Here is an 18,824-nt window from a genome sequence, read left to right on the forward strand (position 1 = left end):
ACTTGAACTCTCCTGGGAAAAGGATCTAGCTCAAGAGTTTTCCCTTCAGGTTTGGAATTCCTTATGGTCTAAAATACACACTGTCTCCCGCTCTGCTAGTACCACACAGACTTTGTATTGTTTTTACAATAGACTTTTTTTTACCCCGTCCGACTTACATCATTTCAAATTGTCTGATTCCAAAAAATGTTGGTCTTGTTCTCATACTGATAGAGATTTTTTTTACATGTTCTTTCACTGCCCGTTAGTTAAATCTTTCTGGTCTCGTATTTGGTTAAAATTACATGAAATATTAGCTACTGACCACTCCTTTGAGATTGTCCATATCTTTCTGGGTGGTGCCTCGCCTATATGGAATGTTCATGGTTATGCACGTAAATTTATAGATTTATACATAGTCATTTCTTTACAGATAATTACTACTAATTGGAAAGACACTTCAAAGATTTCATATAACGCCTGGTGGAATTTATTGTGTCATCATCATAGACTTGATTGTGCTTTTGCTACCACAGTACCTCTTCTGATCAAAAAAGATTTGTTATGGTTGCCTTTAACTAATTTTCTCTCTCAAATTGTCCCTTGATTATCTTGTTTTTGTACCTTTTTTTCAATTATAGCCGTTATTTAGTTTTTCTTATACATCTATTTACTTGCTTATGTTATTATAAGATATTTTACTCTGTATATTGAATGCTTTTTCCCCCTCCCTCCCTTCCCCCTTTTTCCTTTCTCCCATATCTTTAAAAAAAAAGCTTTTTCCCTAAGTATATTCCCGATCTCCATTATGGCATTCTTTAAATCTTGTATGAATTCAATTGTTTTTTTTTTTGTTTCATCTTACTGCCTAATGATTCTCTTTTCGTATTGATGTTTTACTTGGTTTATTATATTCAATAAAGCTTTCTATACTAAAAAAAAGAGAATTCCTCAGTGAGAAACTCAATCACCATTCTAATGCTCACAGAAGTTGCACACTTTTTGACAACCCATTTGGAAGTATAGTCAACTAACAACAGCACATAACGTTCATCACTATCTACAAGCTCAAAAGGCCCTGTAATATCTAGTCCAAGCTTTGTCCAAGGATTTACCGGAATTTTAACGGGAGACAATGGAACTGTTCTCGTCTTTCTGAATTCGTAATTGTTCGTGCACTGCCAGCAATCTTTCACTAACTCCTCCACTTGGCGATCCATTCCTGGCCACCAATACCATTTGCTTAATCTGACATTAGTCAAATTTCTCCCCAAGTGTCCCTCGTGTGGCAGATTTATTAACTTGTTCTCCAATTAACAGGGTAGAAAACTCTGATTCCAGCAAGGATTTTCCCGTCCACAATGCACAACTCATCCTTCACAGTTACAAAACCTTTCAGTGCATCAGGCATGTCTTTATTATATGGGCATCCATTGACAATGCACTCCCTTACAGTCACAAACTTTGTGTCCTTGGAATTCGCATCAGAACATTCCTTATACTCAACAGCTGATTCATTAATCCAACCAACCAATGAATTGTCATCACCTGAATCATCTTGATTGATCGGCAACCTTGACAAACAATATGTCATACTGGGCCATATGTAGAAAGCAAAATTGCGATCGCAAACGCCGAAATTCGCCGAATTTCGGCATTTGCGATCGCAATTTTGCTAAGTGGGATGTAGGAAGGCAAATCTGCATGCAAAATAAGGAATCGCAAAATTTGAGATTCCTTATTTTGCTAATGCATTTAAGGAATCCCAAATAGCGATTCCTTAAATGCAATGTAGAAAGCACCCAAGTTGTGCTATTTTGGCTTAAGGAATCGCAAATTACCACCAACTTCAGGTTGATGGTAATTTGCGATTTCTGTCAATAATGCAATTTTTTGCATTATTCAAAGTGCCATGTGGCACACATACATGCCCTTAGGGCATGTATGTGCGCCACATGTGCACCCATGCTCATTACAGGGGTGCAAAAGGGTGTCATGTTGACACCCTTGCACCCTTGAAATTGCATTCTCAATTTGCGATTCTCTAATTGAGAATCGCAAATTGAGAATGTCTTCCTATTCATTCCTATGGGCCTTTTAGCCCATAGGAATGAATGGCAAGGTATTCCTTATTTGCGATTCTCAATTAGAGAATCGCAAATAAGGAATAGGTGGGATTCGCAAACAAAATTGCTAATCCTACCTACATAGCGTTTTGCTATTCTCTAATTGCGATTCCCTAAAAATTGCAATTAGAGAATCGCAAAACACAGCCTACCTACATATGGCCCATAATTCTTAGATAGCAGGGTATGCCCAGACGTGGTTCCCTTGCTCACTTTGCCACTGGATTCAAGCTAGCCTGGCTGATGAAGGGTGTTACCCAGAAACCGGTCCCAGGATGCTTGTTTCTGGTTCAGGGAAGACCTGGCTTGGCAGTTCGAGCTGGATTGTTCCCATGAGGCGCAGGTTCAAGATTGATTTGCATATAGCTGGGTCTGAACTGAGGTGGCGAAGTGAGCTAAAGAATGATGATGGATTCAACCCAGATCTGTGACTGGAGGTGAGTGTCTGAAAAGTTTCAGTGCTCCGTCCATCATGTCCTTGTGTTTGCTTTGTTTGCCCTAAGTTGGCAGGGTATGCCCAGACGTGGGCCCCTTGCTCACTTTGCCACTAGATTAAAGCTAGCCTGGCTGATGAAGGGTGTAACCCAGAAACCAGCCCTAGGATGCATGTTTCCAGTTCAGGGAAGATCTGGATTGGCAGTTCGGGCTGGACTGTTCCCATGAGGCACCGGGTCAAGACTGATTTGCATATAGCTGGGTCTGAACTGAGGTGGCGAAGTGAGCTAACCCAGATCTGTGACTGGGGGTGAGTGTCTGAAAAGCTTCAGCACTCCGTCTATCATCTCCTTGTGTTTGCTTTGATAATATTCTTAGATCCCTGAACAAAATTGAACTCTGACAAACCATCCATCTATTGGTTTATTCTGGGGATAAATTTACACAGTACACAGCCAACACTTTCCGTTCTATCACTGAGTACCTTTCCTCAGCAACTTTCAACAAGCGAGAAGGAATTGCCACCGCCTTCAGCTTGCCATCCACCACTTGTGACAACACTGTACCTAATCCCTTGATGCTAGCATTGGTAGATACTGTTGTTCTCCTACAAGCATCGAAATATCCAAGAGTAGGTAGCTTCCCAATATTGTTCTTCATCTCAGTAAACGCTGCCTCACATTCCTCCATTCACTCAAATTTATAATTCTTTTTCAATAACAATTTCATAGTAGGCCTGGACGGAGCTTGTGGAGTTTCACTCCATGGAATTCGGCGGAGGTATTGAAAAACTCTGTCGAATTCCGCTGAGCTCCATGCGTGGGCGGAGTAGAATTTGCTTTACTCTGCTTGTGCCTGACATTCCGAACCGTGCCACAACTAGTTGCCCACACCTCAAAGATAGGTTTAAATTTATGTCCAGATCATGAGGGACTGAGCAATACTCTCCTATCTGGTGACGTCTGCTGAGGCACTTCTCACCCCGTGACACCCGCAGTCCAGCCTCGTGTTGTCCCCCACATGGAAAATGGGGCTTGCTGCGCCCTTGGGCAGGAACTCGGCCGCAACAAGAGAGGACTGAATGGGAAAGGGGCCCATTGTGGGCTGACAACAAGCAGACAGGGAGCCTCTCTCGATTTAGTATACACACCAACAATAAATAGGGGCAGAGCACTCCTTGAGCGGAGCAAATAAGATGAGGCCAGGCTCACAGAACAGACAGAAGGGAATACAATAGGCTTACCTGATAGATTACAAGGTCCTGGCTCCTGGTCCTGGGACACCAGACTCTGGCCTTGCTCACCATAATTTATGAGGCAGGAAACTTGTACACTTATCGGAGAAGATCGGATCTGGTGGGTAACCCGGCTATACCCCGATCGCCTGTCCAAGCCAGACTGGTGAACTGTTTGACCGGAGGTGACTGAACTCCGTTCCTCAGCAGCTTCTGCCGCACCATTTGCCCCCAAGAACCACCTGGTCTGTACTGGCTTCATGCTAGCAACTCCTTTTACTTGCCTCAAGTCAAAATCGCGCCTTGGTGGTGTAGTGTTGTGGCACATATCCGTGTCATGCCTCGAGACTCGTGCACACTTTACTGGGTAAAGCCAAGTGCATGTGCTGGTCTATGCATTAAAGAAGACGGGGCTCGGGTGACCTAATTTATATTATCTAGTATGCAAGATACAGTGCATGGAGACATTTAGAAGACGTTTGTTTTTGGAGATTGGGGAGCAGTAAACTCCGCTATGCAGCGGTAGCGACGTTTTTGCTGAAGTCTGCACTCTAAGTGGAGCGCGGAGTGGGCAAAACTCAGTGAACTCCACCGAGGGAGCGAAGTTTACTGCCCACCCCTATTTCATAGGCTGTGACAAGCTAGCAAAGTTTGAAATAAACATTGCACAAAACTCTGCTAACACCATGAATGAACACACCTGATCCTTGCTCTCTGGTGTTGCTGCTACCACAATACTGTTAGGCAGATCGAGTTTGGAACTCATCCCTTCGCGCAAAATAGTGTGACCTAAATAGGTTACCAAAGTTACCCTGAATTTGCACTTATCTTTCTTTATGACCAGTCTAGCATCTTGCAACCGCTCTAACAATTGCCACAACTGTTCATCACGCTCTTGTTTATCTTTACCATAGACTAAAATATTGTCTTGGAAAAATAACACCTTGTGAAGTCCCTCTGAGATTTTCTTCCTTACTCTTTGAAAAAATGCAGCTGCAGACACTAGTCCGAATGGACCAATGGGGTTACAAATGATGTTAGGTGTTTGCACTCAGGATGGAGCATAATCTGGTGGTAAGCAGAGGACAAGCCCATAACTCTACAAATGTTGGCATCCTTTATCAGAGCTGCGGTTTCTAAAATGTTGGGCAAGGGCTGCCTGTCCACTCATTTATGTTTGATCAGCCCTCGCAAGTCCACACACATCCTAATTTCTTTTCCCCTATGCCTTGGGGCCAAAACCACCGGGGCTAGCCATTCTGAGCATTCTACCACCCCCAACTCCAATAATCTTTTCAATTCACGCTCAAGGGAATTCATCATTAAAAGTGGGACTTTCTTCACTGTGTTCCCAGAGGGTATAGCTCCATCTGTCAGAATAATTTTATGCTTAAATTTTCTCAACTGCCCCAAGTCACTACCAAAGACTTTGGGAAACTTGTTACACAAATCCTCAGGCAGCCCCTCCATAGAGAGAAACAACACTTTCTCTGGAGTATTGGGATTTAAAGTTATCCCCATGTCCCTCTGTTGCCTCCACCCTAAAAGATTGTTACTCCTTCTAACAACATACACCTTCTCAACAGTTTCACGATCTTCATATTGAATTGTCATGATTGCATATGCCAGGACATCAATTCTTTCTCCATCATATCCCACAAGGTTGATGTCAGATGGAAACAGCTTAATTTTATCCATACCAAACACCACATCCCTGTTTTTGTCACCCACCATGGTGTGCGGTAACCCTGAATCAGCCCCCATAGCCAATTTCTTTCCCTCCACTGCAATCTCACACTCCAGCATCCCCAACAGGTCTACCCTGTCATTACTCAAAGCGTACTTCTCTTCATCTTCTACCCAGTATACTCCTTGTGTCTTTTTTCCCAGACACACTCTAATACAAAGTCCCTTCTTCCCACACTTTTTGCAAGCGACAAACCTTGCAAAACACCTAAGGCTAGTACAGAGATGCCCTTCACTGCTGCACCTGAAACACCTCATTTCACTACTATTCCTGCAGGTGTTCACATTATCTTTACTGGGATACTTCTTGTGATTTTCCCTGCTGCTGACCCTTTACATTTCCATTCTTGTCCATCCCATTCTTCATCTCATGAGCAACATTTTCTTCCAAATGACCATTTACCTTTATCCTCCCCCATCTCACGTACCCATACACTAGTATTTTCCATCCCTTCCACCATAGCAATGGCCACTCTAAAGTCAGGATTCTTTGTTAGAAGTTTGTCCTGTAGTGTAACATTGTTAGTACATACAACAATTTAATCCATGATGAGTAAGCTCTCCAAATTCGCATGTCAACATCTTCAGGGATGCCACTTAGTTACCATTCTTTTCTTGTTTTCCTTGTACACAGAAAACATATGCCTCTCAAGTATAATGTTGATTTGAAAACCAAAATGATTCTCTGGCATCAATCCTGTTATGTCATAAACATTATCTGGTTCACCTTCTCCATCCTCAATAGTAATCTCATCCAAGCTCTCATAAACATTTCTGCCCTCAATGCCCAAATGATCCCACCCATTGCAATTAAATAAGAATCAAAAAGTTGTTTCCACCTCTTCCAAGGCAGAATTAGGTACCTCTTATCAGACAGAAACTGTGGTGGCGGGGACATATTCACTACAGCCATGAATACTGTTTAACGTTGCCCAAACGCAGACATAAAGAAAAGAAACAGGTATACAGGACAAACGATATCTGAATCTAATACTATACATCACCTGAAAATAAAAATAGGTTAAGCAACTCTATGAATACTTGCTATAATGTTGTCCATTAAGATCTACTGTACTCGTGAAATGTACTCCTGAAATGTCAATGTGCCAATACTCTCGGCATATAGCGCATTTTCTCCAAATGTGATCCCGCACAAAGAAAGCTGCACAGTTCCACACAATTCACAATCCTGTTACGTTGTCCCGGGGTTGACTGTGCTTCTCAAATTGTGCTCAACGCATAGTCTCAATTTAGTGCCAGTCAGAAAATGCGTGACACCTACATCAGATGCGTCAACCATTTCCTTAAAAACAATTGGGTGCCTGGTATTGATGGAGTGAGGTTTGCAGAAATGCACCTTCATGAAATTAAGTACCCCCATAATATGCATTAACTGCATGGACTAACCAACCTGAACACACATACACATGGGCAAACGCATTTTACCTAATATATTAAACCATGATGGCATGAGCACGTATTAACTGTTTGCGCTTTGAAAAATCGTACTAGTGCATGTTTACGCTATGTTGTACATTGCACATCTGCCTGTTGTGCATGAATAACAGAAAAGCTGCTTTAATTTAATAGCTTTTGCTAGGTAATCATTAATACAAGGTATTAGTATGGTGGGAGGTCAACATAATAGTTTTTTTTTTCATGAATTAATATTATTTTTGTGTTTATTTACTTTAGTACGAAATTGGGCCTGCATAATAATGGCCTCTTGTCTGAGCCAGCATGTGGTTGTCTTGGCCTGTACGAAAGATGCATGCGCCGAATGCTCTGCCTGCTCATGAACTGCCTAGTGCACCAGCTGACGTAACCTATGTGAAGGAACTGTCATCGCTACGTGCAATTTGAATGTGAAGCGGATGTCATAATTGCAATGCAAGAATGTTGCAAATTGTATAACTATTGATATTAGTAATATATGACTATATTTATCCTTAACACTTCATTTGTTAAAACCAGTATGAATGGGATTTGTGATGAGAACCTGGTGAGGAGACCCTAACATGACCTGTGTCAACCAATCACAGTCCGAGTCTCTAATGAAACTGCAACATTGTAGAAGAGTGAGCCAAGAATTAGGGTATAATTGAAATCCCAATTTGGGAATTGTCGGATTTGACAGAACACAGATTGCAGATCACCGAGAGAGATCACAGAGAGACAGGAGAAGAAGAAGAGTCAGAGGAAGAGAGAGAGAGAGAGCAGACCAGCACAGAGTCAGAGAGCACCAAGATCGAGACCTGACAAGAAAATAAGTCATTGATTATCCATTTATTGGGTTAGGTACGAGAACGTTGCATGAGTGCCCGGGAGGAGACTGCATCCGAGGAGAACTAGAGCAAAGGTAGATAGATTGGGAGATTATTTCTTTTTTGTCAGTCTATTGCAAGACTTAGTTATACCTGTCCTGTCAACTGTGTCCTCTGAGCCTATCTTTGGGGACCCCTGCCACAGCCTCACCCAAGGAAGTGGTTTCCCCTATTCTTTGGTGGGTATCACCCTCCTTGAATGTCTTAATTTCACAATATATTCTTAGAAAGTATTTCTGCTGTACCTTCTTTTCCCCCATTCCTATGCACGCTTTGATATCAAACAATAGTTCATTTTGATTACATTGCCTAATAATTTGCTCTCTTGTGTTTGATCGTGTGTTACACTGAAAATCTGAAATATGAGCATTTCATTATTTGTGAGATAAAATTATTAACCTGATAAATGACTTGGTGGTTATTCTTAAAGTGTTAAACTGTTTAGTTAGTCATAGTCACCATCAACTCGTCAACTAATGGCCCATCGACCAAAGGAAGACAGTCGAAATTAAGAATAGTTAGGAATGATTCAAATATGTTATTGACGTGAAGTATAGCACTGAATATATATAAACCTGACAAAATAAACCCCCCTAAATGCAGTGCTCGTTTCCAGGTATCATTTATGAGTAATGATTGATGGGCCCCGTTGTTTGGGTAGTGATTTATGTGTGATAAGATTCCTGGTCCATGAATTTAGGGGTTGCGCTGCATCAGTATGAAGCAAAAAGCATTCCGTAAACTGCACTTTGGTGTTCCGTATGCTGTTCAAAGATGGCCGCCAATTGTGTAAGGTATAACGTCACGACCATTAAAATTCCAAACTGTTCCAAAATGGCCATCAAAAGCGTAACGCTAAGTATGTAGCGAACTGCCGTCAAAATCCACACCCTCTTCTCATGATCCACATACACTGATGCACATCACAGTATCGCATTCTGTCATAGAGGAAAATTACTATACCTCTTGGATGACATCAACATTCAGCCTTAAATCTTGCTGCCACCGATGCTCCTTTTACCCTCAATCCAGTGGTCACAGTCAAAGTGGTAAGCGACTTCCTTGACACTGTGGAGTAGTCCCCAATGTGTCTGTACAATTCTTCAATAAATTCCATTATAAATAGTATACTACCAATCCACATGGGTTCTTGGGGAAGCTGGTGGTCATATGCCTGGCTCCAGCAGGCGCTCGTCACCAATATCAAGTTCTTTCTGTCCAAATAAATCCACAACTTTTCTGGTAACCTCTCAGGTAGTTTTATTCAGAGTACAAGACATTGACCACCAACCCATTAAGGCAGCTGGATCCAACTAACAACAATCAAACCCCTGCTTAGTGTTAGACTACAGATCATTGTGATGTCATCACTGACCTAAGCATGGTTCTAGTTTCCAAAGCTACGAGTGATCAAGTATAATTCTAAACACAGAATGCAGCAAAACACCAAGCCTCAACAAGGTCTTTTTTGAAATACAGAATGACCAGACAAAATATTAAAAGGAATAAAAGTTTACGGTGCATTGAGAAGCCTCCAATTTCTGGAAGAATCTCTAAATACGGTGTAGAAATCATCAGCTGAATTTTCTATGACGGAAGAAAGTTAGCCCCTGTATTGTACTCCAATTCAGTTTCCCCCTAGAAATTGGAGGAATTTTAGTTTCCTCCAGAATTTCTTTGAGACCCTATTTTGTTTGTGTTGTCATTAATTGGGAACCACTTAACACCCTTTACTGAGTTGGCCCTTATTATATGTGTGTTGACAAAAGTCATTTGGGATGCTGTTTTTGTCTTCATGCATACATACTGTAAGGAGAGTTACATCTTTTATTTCAAGAACAAAACCAGCACAGTGTGAGGTGATGTTGTCAGACGTCTAATTTAATGATGCTATCAATCCCCTTGTGTAATCAAATAAATGTTTTTGAGTCCAGCATATATTATTGGTGTTTCAAGTGGATTCCACCCAGTCGATTGGATCAATGAGATACTGTTTCATTTGAATTTTATAGTCGTATTTATTTCTCAATACGGGTAAAGACTGTTTTGTAAACATGAATACATAATACATGAATGAAAGGATTACAAAGTATTTAATAATAAATTCCATCTTCTTGTTTAACATAACTACCTATATTACATTAATACTCTAATTGTTAGCATTCCATGAGGTGCCCTAATTGTGTTACATACTCGTGTACCTTGAGCTTCGGATTTGCAAGTACACACCACACCTATAAACCCAGTCACATTTATACTTAAAAACCTACTCTAAAGGAACGGCTAACATTCAAAATAATATCAGGCCGTCCTCCATTCTTATCCTTTAGCCAATGAAAATAATAGCACAAACTTGTAATGTAACACACATACCTTTGTAAGGAAAGGTATTGAGAATTGTTTGCGGGCTCATTATTGTTCAATTTGCCAAAATGTCATGCAACAACACACTGCATTCCAAAGAATTAGACATTCAGTGGAAGCTAGGCAGTCGCCTGTTTGCCTTGTACCCCACTGTGCGGCATTAAACACAAACATTTCCTCATACGCATGCCTGAAAGGCAACAAAATAAACACAAGTAAACAAATGCTATGCCACCTTAGAAAAAATAAAGGTCACTCTGAATGCTGAGCACTTTAACGACTGAATAGCCCTAAATCACTCTGAATCACGAGAGCCTGTTTGGCAGAACCGCAAATACCAAATGGAATGTGTGTTATGCGTCTAATGGTTACATTTATAAAGATAAGGACTTTTCAATTTGTGTATGCGATGTTTATCGAGTCCTCAGTCCACAGAAATTCGGTATAGCTCACAACAAAAAACTACTAAGAAACAACACACACAACCTTTCAACAGAACAAAGCAGACAGAACACAAGGCAAAGCTATGCCATGAAGTTTGGCATCATATGCTTAAAACAGCTTTCCCAATGTATAATGCCACTCACTAGCAGCACCCAAGATAATACACTAGGCAGAATTAAGATACATACATACAACAGATATGCTACAAAGTTAGATATCAAGATACCCAATAGCAATAACCACCGAGAAACACCCCACACATTGGGCATGCTTTTTGACTCAGAAGATGCATTTGCAATTGGCCAATGTCTTTACCCTTGACCCTTAAAACCCAAAATCAAGCGCTCCCAGTTCATATCAAGGAATAAAGCGCAGCCACTAACAAGTTTACTCAGACTTTGTTTTGCAACAGTTACTAAGGAAAACAAAATGAGAAAAGCCACCAGATTGATAAAAACACTACGAGGCAATATCAATAAGAAAATGCATACTCTCTGAAGATGTCATAATACAATGGAACACCAAGCCATCACAGCACTAAGGAAAACTATACAGTTAAGCAGTGAAGTTTAGGAACCACGAGGGAGTCATGTACCTGGATGTACCATGAATGTTTGGAGCAACAACTGGCCCTCCAAAGCGTCTCATCCGTCATATTATGGGAGGAGGGAAAAACATCCAGCAACAATTCCAAAGTTGCAAAAACGGACGCACAACTATTTGCAAACACATGTGCACTGTCATGGAAAAGAATCCAAAAGCCTGTGCTGGAATGGTCCACTTTCATGATGATGGAAGCAAGAATACATTGTATAATAAAGGAAGTGGTCAACGAGTAGAGTTCACTCTGGTACTAACATTATTTTAAAAAAATTGTTACACATGTATGATTAAAGAAAACCGCTGAAGAAACAGACCTGCTTGATTTCCTTTTTTACTTTATTTTGCTGAAGATTGTTCAATTTGGAGGATTTCTCTGCCTCATCTGCCAGAGACTGCAGTCTCTGTTCCTTATCACCTATGTCTTCCAGGAGCTTCTCCATGCTGGCGGCCTTCATGTGGTCCAAGTGCTGTCGGCTCCGATGCTCCTGAGACAGCCTGTGTTCCGTTTCTGTCAGCAGCTGCTTCTGCAATACACCAGGATTGGTATAATCAGCAAACTCAAAAAAATTACTTTTCCTACCTTAGCCCAATCATATTCTAACAAAAAGCGAGACACTTTTACAGATCGTGCAACACCCAACAATCCATCAACGCAGAATTGGAGCAGCGTCTGTATTGATTACTGACGATTGATATAACCTGGTTTAGTGATCATGGAACATATTCAATTCATGTTCTCATTTTTAAGAAAAACATAAGCTTGGTGAGGATCAGTTTATAAGACAAGAAATATATTGTCCCTCGTTTGGCTTTGACCCCATCTTTACAGCAAAGCATTTCAGGCAGCACGTTCTGGTAGCACTGCGAGTGAGCACTGATGTCAACTTTTCTCCACAGTCATCTCCTCTGCAGGTGATGGTCCAAAAAGAGAGTTAAGCATCCTGAGTTTGATAGAGACCAGTTAAGTAATGCCTCTACCTCCAAGGGCTTTAGTACATAGTTCCCCACATTATATTATGCAAATGTGTGTGAGTGTGCCTCCTCCAAGTATCTTGGGGACTGAGAGCAGCAGGTGAAAATCATTGGCAGGCAAAAAACGTGTAGGTTGCGCAAATACTACCTTGCCCTAACACCAATCACCGTTAACAAAAACGCAATCAGTACTATAAATAATGATCCTGCAACTATAGACAGTGGCACAGCTGATGTAGCATTGGACCAGTCTCTTGATTCTTACCTGCCAGGAGTTCAGTATTGTCTTTAAAGAAACAGGTGTGAGGTGATTTGCCTGTTATAGTTTAGAGGTTTTGGCTAAATCCCATGTATTCAGCATCCTCAATCTTACATTTTTGCCAATCATCTGGTAGTTTGACCTCTACCATGGCTGAAGCTCAGTTTAAAAGAGAGGTGTTTCCTTCAGCTAAATTGCACAACTATTCCCCTTGTTGACAGTCTCTTTTTTCAGAGGTGCCCAGTGGCGGCTGGTGACATTTGAAAGTGGCGAGGCGTGAAATTTGAGGTCGAGTGCACAGCGGCGAGTGTAGCGAGCAACCTAAGGTGGGTTCGGGGGGGGGGTGCATTTTAAAGCAAATTCGACAAAGCAAGAAGGTTAATAAAGCTATTCTGATCGTCTGCATTAGGAGCCAAAAAGGTGTAAAAGTTTATTTATTTTACAAAAATATTTATTCAGCTTTTTTTCAAAAGCACTAGATAGAATAAAGAGCACATTAACATGAAACTAAAACATTAAATAGAAAGTAAAGGACAAAAAAGCGTATTCTGCTTCTGCATAGCCACAGCCTATATGCATGGCATATGAATTGTTTACCTAATAAATGACATAAAATGACACCAGCAACTTTTATAGCAGTTGCAACTCTTCTAACTGAAGAACGCAGGGATGTTAGGCCACAGACTGAGTGACAATAACAGAGAAAGGCAATTCACCCCGTTGGGCCGTCAGCAGACAGAGGAGTTTGATGCCTGAGAAGACACTTCCTTTGTTAATTAGTAAGTCTATTATTATGTGCGTTGGGGCAGGCACAGACCTGTTAGCTTCTGTCCGTATTCAGGCTGGCACCATTTTCACCTTTTCTGCCTTCTTCCGAAATCCAAATTAGTCTGTTTTTGTTTGAAGAGACGTGTTAACAGCCTGTGGTTTTCTGCCCGGTAGGTCTGTCAACTTTGCAGGAAATGTTTCTGGATCAGTCAATATGACTGCGGGGTTTTCTGTACAAGGGTAAGGATTTCATTTCTTATTATTAAAGTTTACAAAAAATGGGCATAAAAATAGAAAAGTGGATGCCATTTTAGGAAATGAAAAACAGCTGAGACCTACATAAATAAACAAAAGCCCACTATATTAAAAACAAGCATTTGCAATGCAATAGGTCTCGCAATTGCGATATTTTGCTCACTCCACCAGTTTACATTGTGCAAGTCACTTTGTGCGGCTGTCTTGCGATGGCCAGCCTGACATGCTCCGTGTAAACCTCTCCACCCAGCTGCAGCGGCTCCTCCATTGGAGCAGAGCCCCACTTAGCTTACCCCCAAAGCCCCAGAGATGAAAAATAAAATGGTAATTCATTCTCATTTTATTTTTCAGCCCCATCCCAAACAGAATGTCAGGACGGGGGTAGGGGGGCTGCGGAGTGACAGCACAGGGAGGAGGGTGGGCTGGTGTGGCACTGTTTAAAATGCACATGTCTTTTTGGCCAGCCGTCTTGCAACAGCCAGTCACACATACGCACTCTAACCCAGCTGTCTCAAGATAGCTGGTTTAGAGCAATTGCAGGCCTCCAGAGAGAGGTGAAGTGCCGAGTGAGGCCGCTTACTCCAATCAGGGTGCTGCTCTCATGGCATGAGAGCAGATGCAGGATTGGTAAAGGGAGTTTCCTAGTGGCTGGGCCACAGTTGCAGATGAAGAGGTCTGGGGCAGAGGCTAGGTAAGTATTTAGTTTATATTTTTTAATTTTATTTGTGTGCGTCCACCCCTATCTCGGTAAATGCCAGCCTCTACTGCACACAAACAGCCTCTGAATTGATCCAGCATTCAAACCAAGTGAAGCGTTTAAATTAGCAACGAGCCACTGCCACAAGAAGTATTTGCATCCAGACAGAAGACTTCAAATAGCACTGCGTAGATTCCAATAGTTCAAGCTGCCTGTATCCATCACTTTGGCACATAACCCAGGCACCCTACACTGGTTCAACCCACATTTGACTCCCCATTGCTGGAGCTTTATTACTTTTCATGCTGCATTGTCAGAAACTTGATAATCTCAAATGGCCTTTGCTTTTCCACTTCCTAAAAGTGACTTGATATTTTTTAATCCAACAAATCTGGCTTCTTAGAGCCATATCTAGAACGTGGCATCCTACCTAACCTAGATGAAGAACAGAAAATGGTCATGCTGCCCAAAATAATGTGGGACCATGCTTTACTCATCTGGCAGATTTCCTAAACCACTAAAGAAAAAGAATACAGTCAGGTGACACTCACACTTCCTCTTGAGTTATGCTGTCGTAGGTAAGGTTGTGAGGAGTCAGACAAATAAGTCAGAGAACCTCCCATCTGCAGGTGATACTGTAGAGTCTTGACATGAAGATCGAAATCAGTACAGAGAAAAGTAGTGGTGTAAAAACGGAATTGTGGGCCAGAAATATGTGACCCCAAAAGGATAGGACAAACTGCTGTTCATGGTTGTCACTGCAACCCAACAGTGCTGGCATTGGTCTGAGCAACCCCTGAACTTGCAAAACCCCATTCATCATGCGCAGGAGATGCCTCCACGGGTTCCTGCAACTGTGAGGGTTTGAATTTGCCTCAAGGTTTCTCGGTGGGCTATGCACCTTTGTTTGGGTGGGGGTTTTGTTTTGGGCCTGAACTGCATCAAAAACCTATTTTAAGCCTAAGCAAGGCTGCAAAACGTATCTTTAGCATGATAAAGCCAGAAAATCAAGACACAATATATACTGGCCTAGTGGTCACAGAAACAGGAAGCTGTTCACACTGTGAGCCTTCACTCGACCAGTTTTCCCCACCTTGAAGTTTTGCATTGTTTTACCTGTAGAATCACATTACTAGACCATGCACCCCTGACCATATTTTTGTGCCATATTGAGTAGTTAGTGTAATAAAGTACTTTTGCTTTGTACAAAGTCAAAGCACTGACATAAAATTCCTCTAATGGGCAGTATTATGTTGATTGTTGGGCTTTGAGTCTCTAACCCCCACACCACCTTCTTGAGTAGACAGCACTTGACCCCAACGTAGTGAGGCGAGCAAATGGTGCGCACTTGGTACTCAGTTGTCAGAGTCCACAGTAGGCTTGACTGCAGGACATCGGTGGTAAATGAACTCACCCCAACGTGTGAGGCCCAGTAACACCGGAACTGGGTCTGATTGTTGGCGACAAGTGGGTGGGATTGTGGAAATCTCAGAAATTACCGTTAGCATAAGCTGAAGCCATTTTGTTTGTGGCATCCATTTTAGTTAGCCAGGTGTTAGCCATGTGGTTCTTCCGTCTTCACTGTTGCCTGCTTTTGTATTCTGCTTGAGTCATCAACTATAGTTAACTCTTCCAGTACTGAGCCGGAGCACTGCGCATGCTCAGAAAGGCCTGTAGCTGCTAGAATGCACCTGTCTTACATTGTAATAGTTAGGCTGTTTTAACTGATGTAAGCATAAATGTTTCCTCTCCCACTCTGTTGACCAAGCAATTTTTGTATGCCCATGTTAGTCAATAACTATTCTTGTATGTGCCAGTACCTCACCTTTGAGTCTCCATTCTGACTATGCAACAAATGTATATATAAGGCCCCTGGTTTCTGTATTCTATGGACTACCTCATACAGTGCCCGAGGGTGTTGTATAGATGTAGTCCCACTCATGAGAGGTTAATAAATCTATTTCTTTGATATTACAGCTTCCGTGCCAATCTCTACTTTGTTGGTTTAAGAACCAGTGGACAGATAAGGGTGAACCTCTGCACCGGTGGGCCTCTAAAAAGGCTCATTTCCACAGGATCACAAGATATCAATTCCAATAGTCACAAAGAACACTTAAGTCCAATGTCTTTATACCATATCTTACACGAAAACAAGGAGGTTAACAAGGTAAAAAGAAATACACCTTAACAACTTATCCCTAGATCAGTTAAGGTACAGGGGATGGGAAAAGTGGCGGAGGGCCACCACATAAAATGATATGGAAATCATTCTAATGTTAGCCCAGAGCCAGTTAGAGAAAAAAATGAATGGTTTGGGTACCTTGAAAGAGACCCAGCGAGAGTAAGTGCTGTGTATCAGTCTCTTATAGCCCCTTAGTGCAGGCTTCCTCTAGACACACTCCTAGTGTATACACCCGGTTTCTTTCCAGATATTCTCAGAGGCAACTCCCTCTCCCCCAATCTTGACGGTACCCCTGTTGCCATGTCCCAATTTGGTGGGTTGCCCGATTAGGTGGGTTGGGCCTAAATGAGACTATGATGACTCTCAGTTAGCCCTTCAGAAACATAAGGCTAAGGAAAAAGAGAGCACCTAGGAGCTTGAGTGGAAGAATCTGAAATGAACTCATTAGCAATAGGAGGAGAGAAGGATGGATAGATAGGAGGAGTGGGGCTAACACGAGTAGGCAAGAGAACAAAGGGAGAGGGAAAAGGTAAAGCAGGATAAGGAAAAGGGAAAGAAGGATAAGGACAGAGAAAGGCAAGAAAATGAAAAGGATAGGGAATTGAGAGAGTGGATAGTGCTGGCAATGGAAAAGCACAGGTTGCATCAGATAGGGTTAGCACTAGGAAAGGTAATTCCCCCACTACATCCACGGAACTCCCTGCCAAGGTTCCAAATGTGCTTGTAGACATGGATGTGCGACGTTCGGATATTTTGGTTTGGTTTGTGAGTTATGAAGTTGCTTGCAAAACTCTTGGATTGAATGAAAAGTTCAAAGTGAAATATCCACTGAGCGGGCTTCCCAATGAGACGGTTAAAGTCACTGGTAGATTGCCTGAGGGTGAGAATCTGAATTATGAGTGAATAATAGAAATTCTGATCAGACAGTTTGGGCTGAAGCCAGCTAAGTACCTTAAGGGGTTTCATGAGAACAAGAAAGCAGATAGTGTTCCATTTGAGAATTGTATGGGTGAAAGGATGTAGGTGAAGCATTTTCAGACTATGAACCAGTGTAAGGTGGCTTAGCGACTCAGGAAAGAATACTCTGCCTACTAAGGCAATACTTGTCTGATGTGAAAGACAGGGGTCCAGAGAAACTTGCAGTTTTGGTAAGTGATTGCTTAATATGGCAAACAGGAGTCTGAACCAGCATAGTTCCAAGTCCAAGGAGGAGATGAACTCCCAGAAGAATGGTTCTACCTTGTTAGAGAAGGGCTGGAGTTGTTTCAGAGGGTCTAGGCAAGAAATTACACTTAAGAAAAGTGGTTTCCTAATGAGAACCAAAAGGAGAAGGGAGGGAAGTAGTTTTCTTCCTCACCCAAAGTTGTGACTTGTTTTACCTACCACAAGGAGGAGTGTTGTACCATTAATGATCCTGTAGAATCTGTACCCCTGAACGGCAGTATGCAATCTACGGGGAAGGGGGTCAGGGAGGGCCCGGCGTCAATCATCCTAACAGCAATTGATATCAGGGAGAGAGATTCACATGCCCTCAACTAACATTCACAAAAACACCAAGGGGTTTGTACTGGAGGCTGGTTTCAATGTGAGGAAGGTTCCTGAGCTGAAGGATACTGGTACTTACAGAAGAATTGCTGGCTAACGATTACGTTTTAATCTGCAGAGTTTTTTAAACATAGAAGGACCGCTCCCACTTCCCACCCTAATTAGGAATCACTGCAGTGCATATCCCGCGGTGCACTTAGGTACTCTGCAGTAATCACTGCTGAGTATGTAAGGCAGCAGGGTATGCACTGTAGTGCATACTCCTCAGCACCCTTATATACCAGATAATTTAAGGACGCCGAGGGGCATGAACTGTAATGCATACCCCTGTGTACCCTTAGATACTATGCAGTCCTCACTGAAGAGTATGTAAGGGCGCTGAGGGGTATACACTGCTGTGCAGTGGTTTCCAAACAGGGCGGCAAGAGAGAGATGCCCCTCAATGTCTAATCTGCAGTGGTTTTTAAACATAGAGTGGCCATTCCCTCTTCCCACACTGTTTAGAAACAAAACCACTACAGATTAATTCTGCCGGCAGAGCGATGACATGTCTCAGAAATTGTGCGTTATAAGAGTAACGTGGAATTACCAAACTCCTCCATTCCGCTGGTGGGATTACATATTTCGCTCAGACCTGGCCTTAAACAGTTTTTGGAAGACTGGCAGGTTATATTGCTTGCAAAGTTCCTTGGGGAGTGCGTCCTAGGTGACCAGGTATAGGCAGTGGAGAAGTTGACTACCTGCAGTGGATCTGGAGAAGCAGATGATGAGTGGGAATTCTGAAAGGTGGCAAGATGTTGCTTTGCATAAGTGGAGAAATAAACAATTTTTGGAGTATCATGGTGCAGAGCCACAGACACATCTGTATTGGCATATAATGGAGAACAGTAA

General features: G+C 42.1%; 1 protein-coding gene across 1 annotated transcript in view; it reads right to left on the bottom strand.

The window, feature by feature from the left end:
• Nucleotides 1–18,824, bottom strand: part of LOC146817750 (uncharacterized) — a 746,064-nt gene that overhangs the window by 101,910 nt on the left and 625,330 nt on the right. The window contains exon 45 of the mRNA XM_085609232.1: nucleotides 11,570–11,779. Coding sequence (XP_085465358.1) covers nucleotides 11,570–11,779 — 210 coding nt within the window. The remainder of the gene's footprint in view (nucleotides 1–11,569; nucleotides 11,780–18,824) is intronic.

The sequence above is a fragment of the Triturus cristatus genome, chromosome 6 (assembly GCF_964204655.1).
Source record: "Triturus cristatus chromosome 6, aTriCri1.1, whole genome shotgun sequence".
In the NCBI taxonomy this organism is placed as follows: Eukaryota; Metazoa; Chordata; class Amphibia; order Caudata; family Salamandridae; genus Triturus; species Triturus cristatus.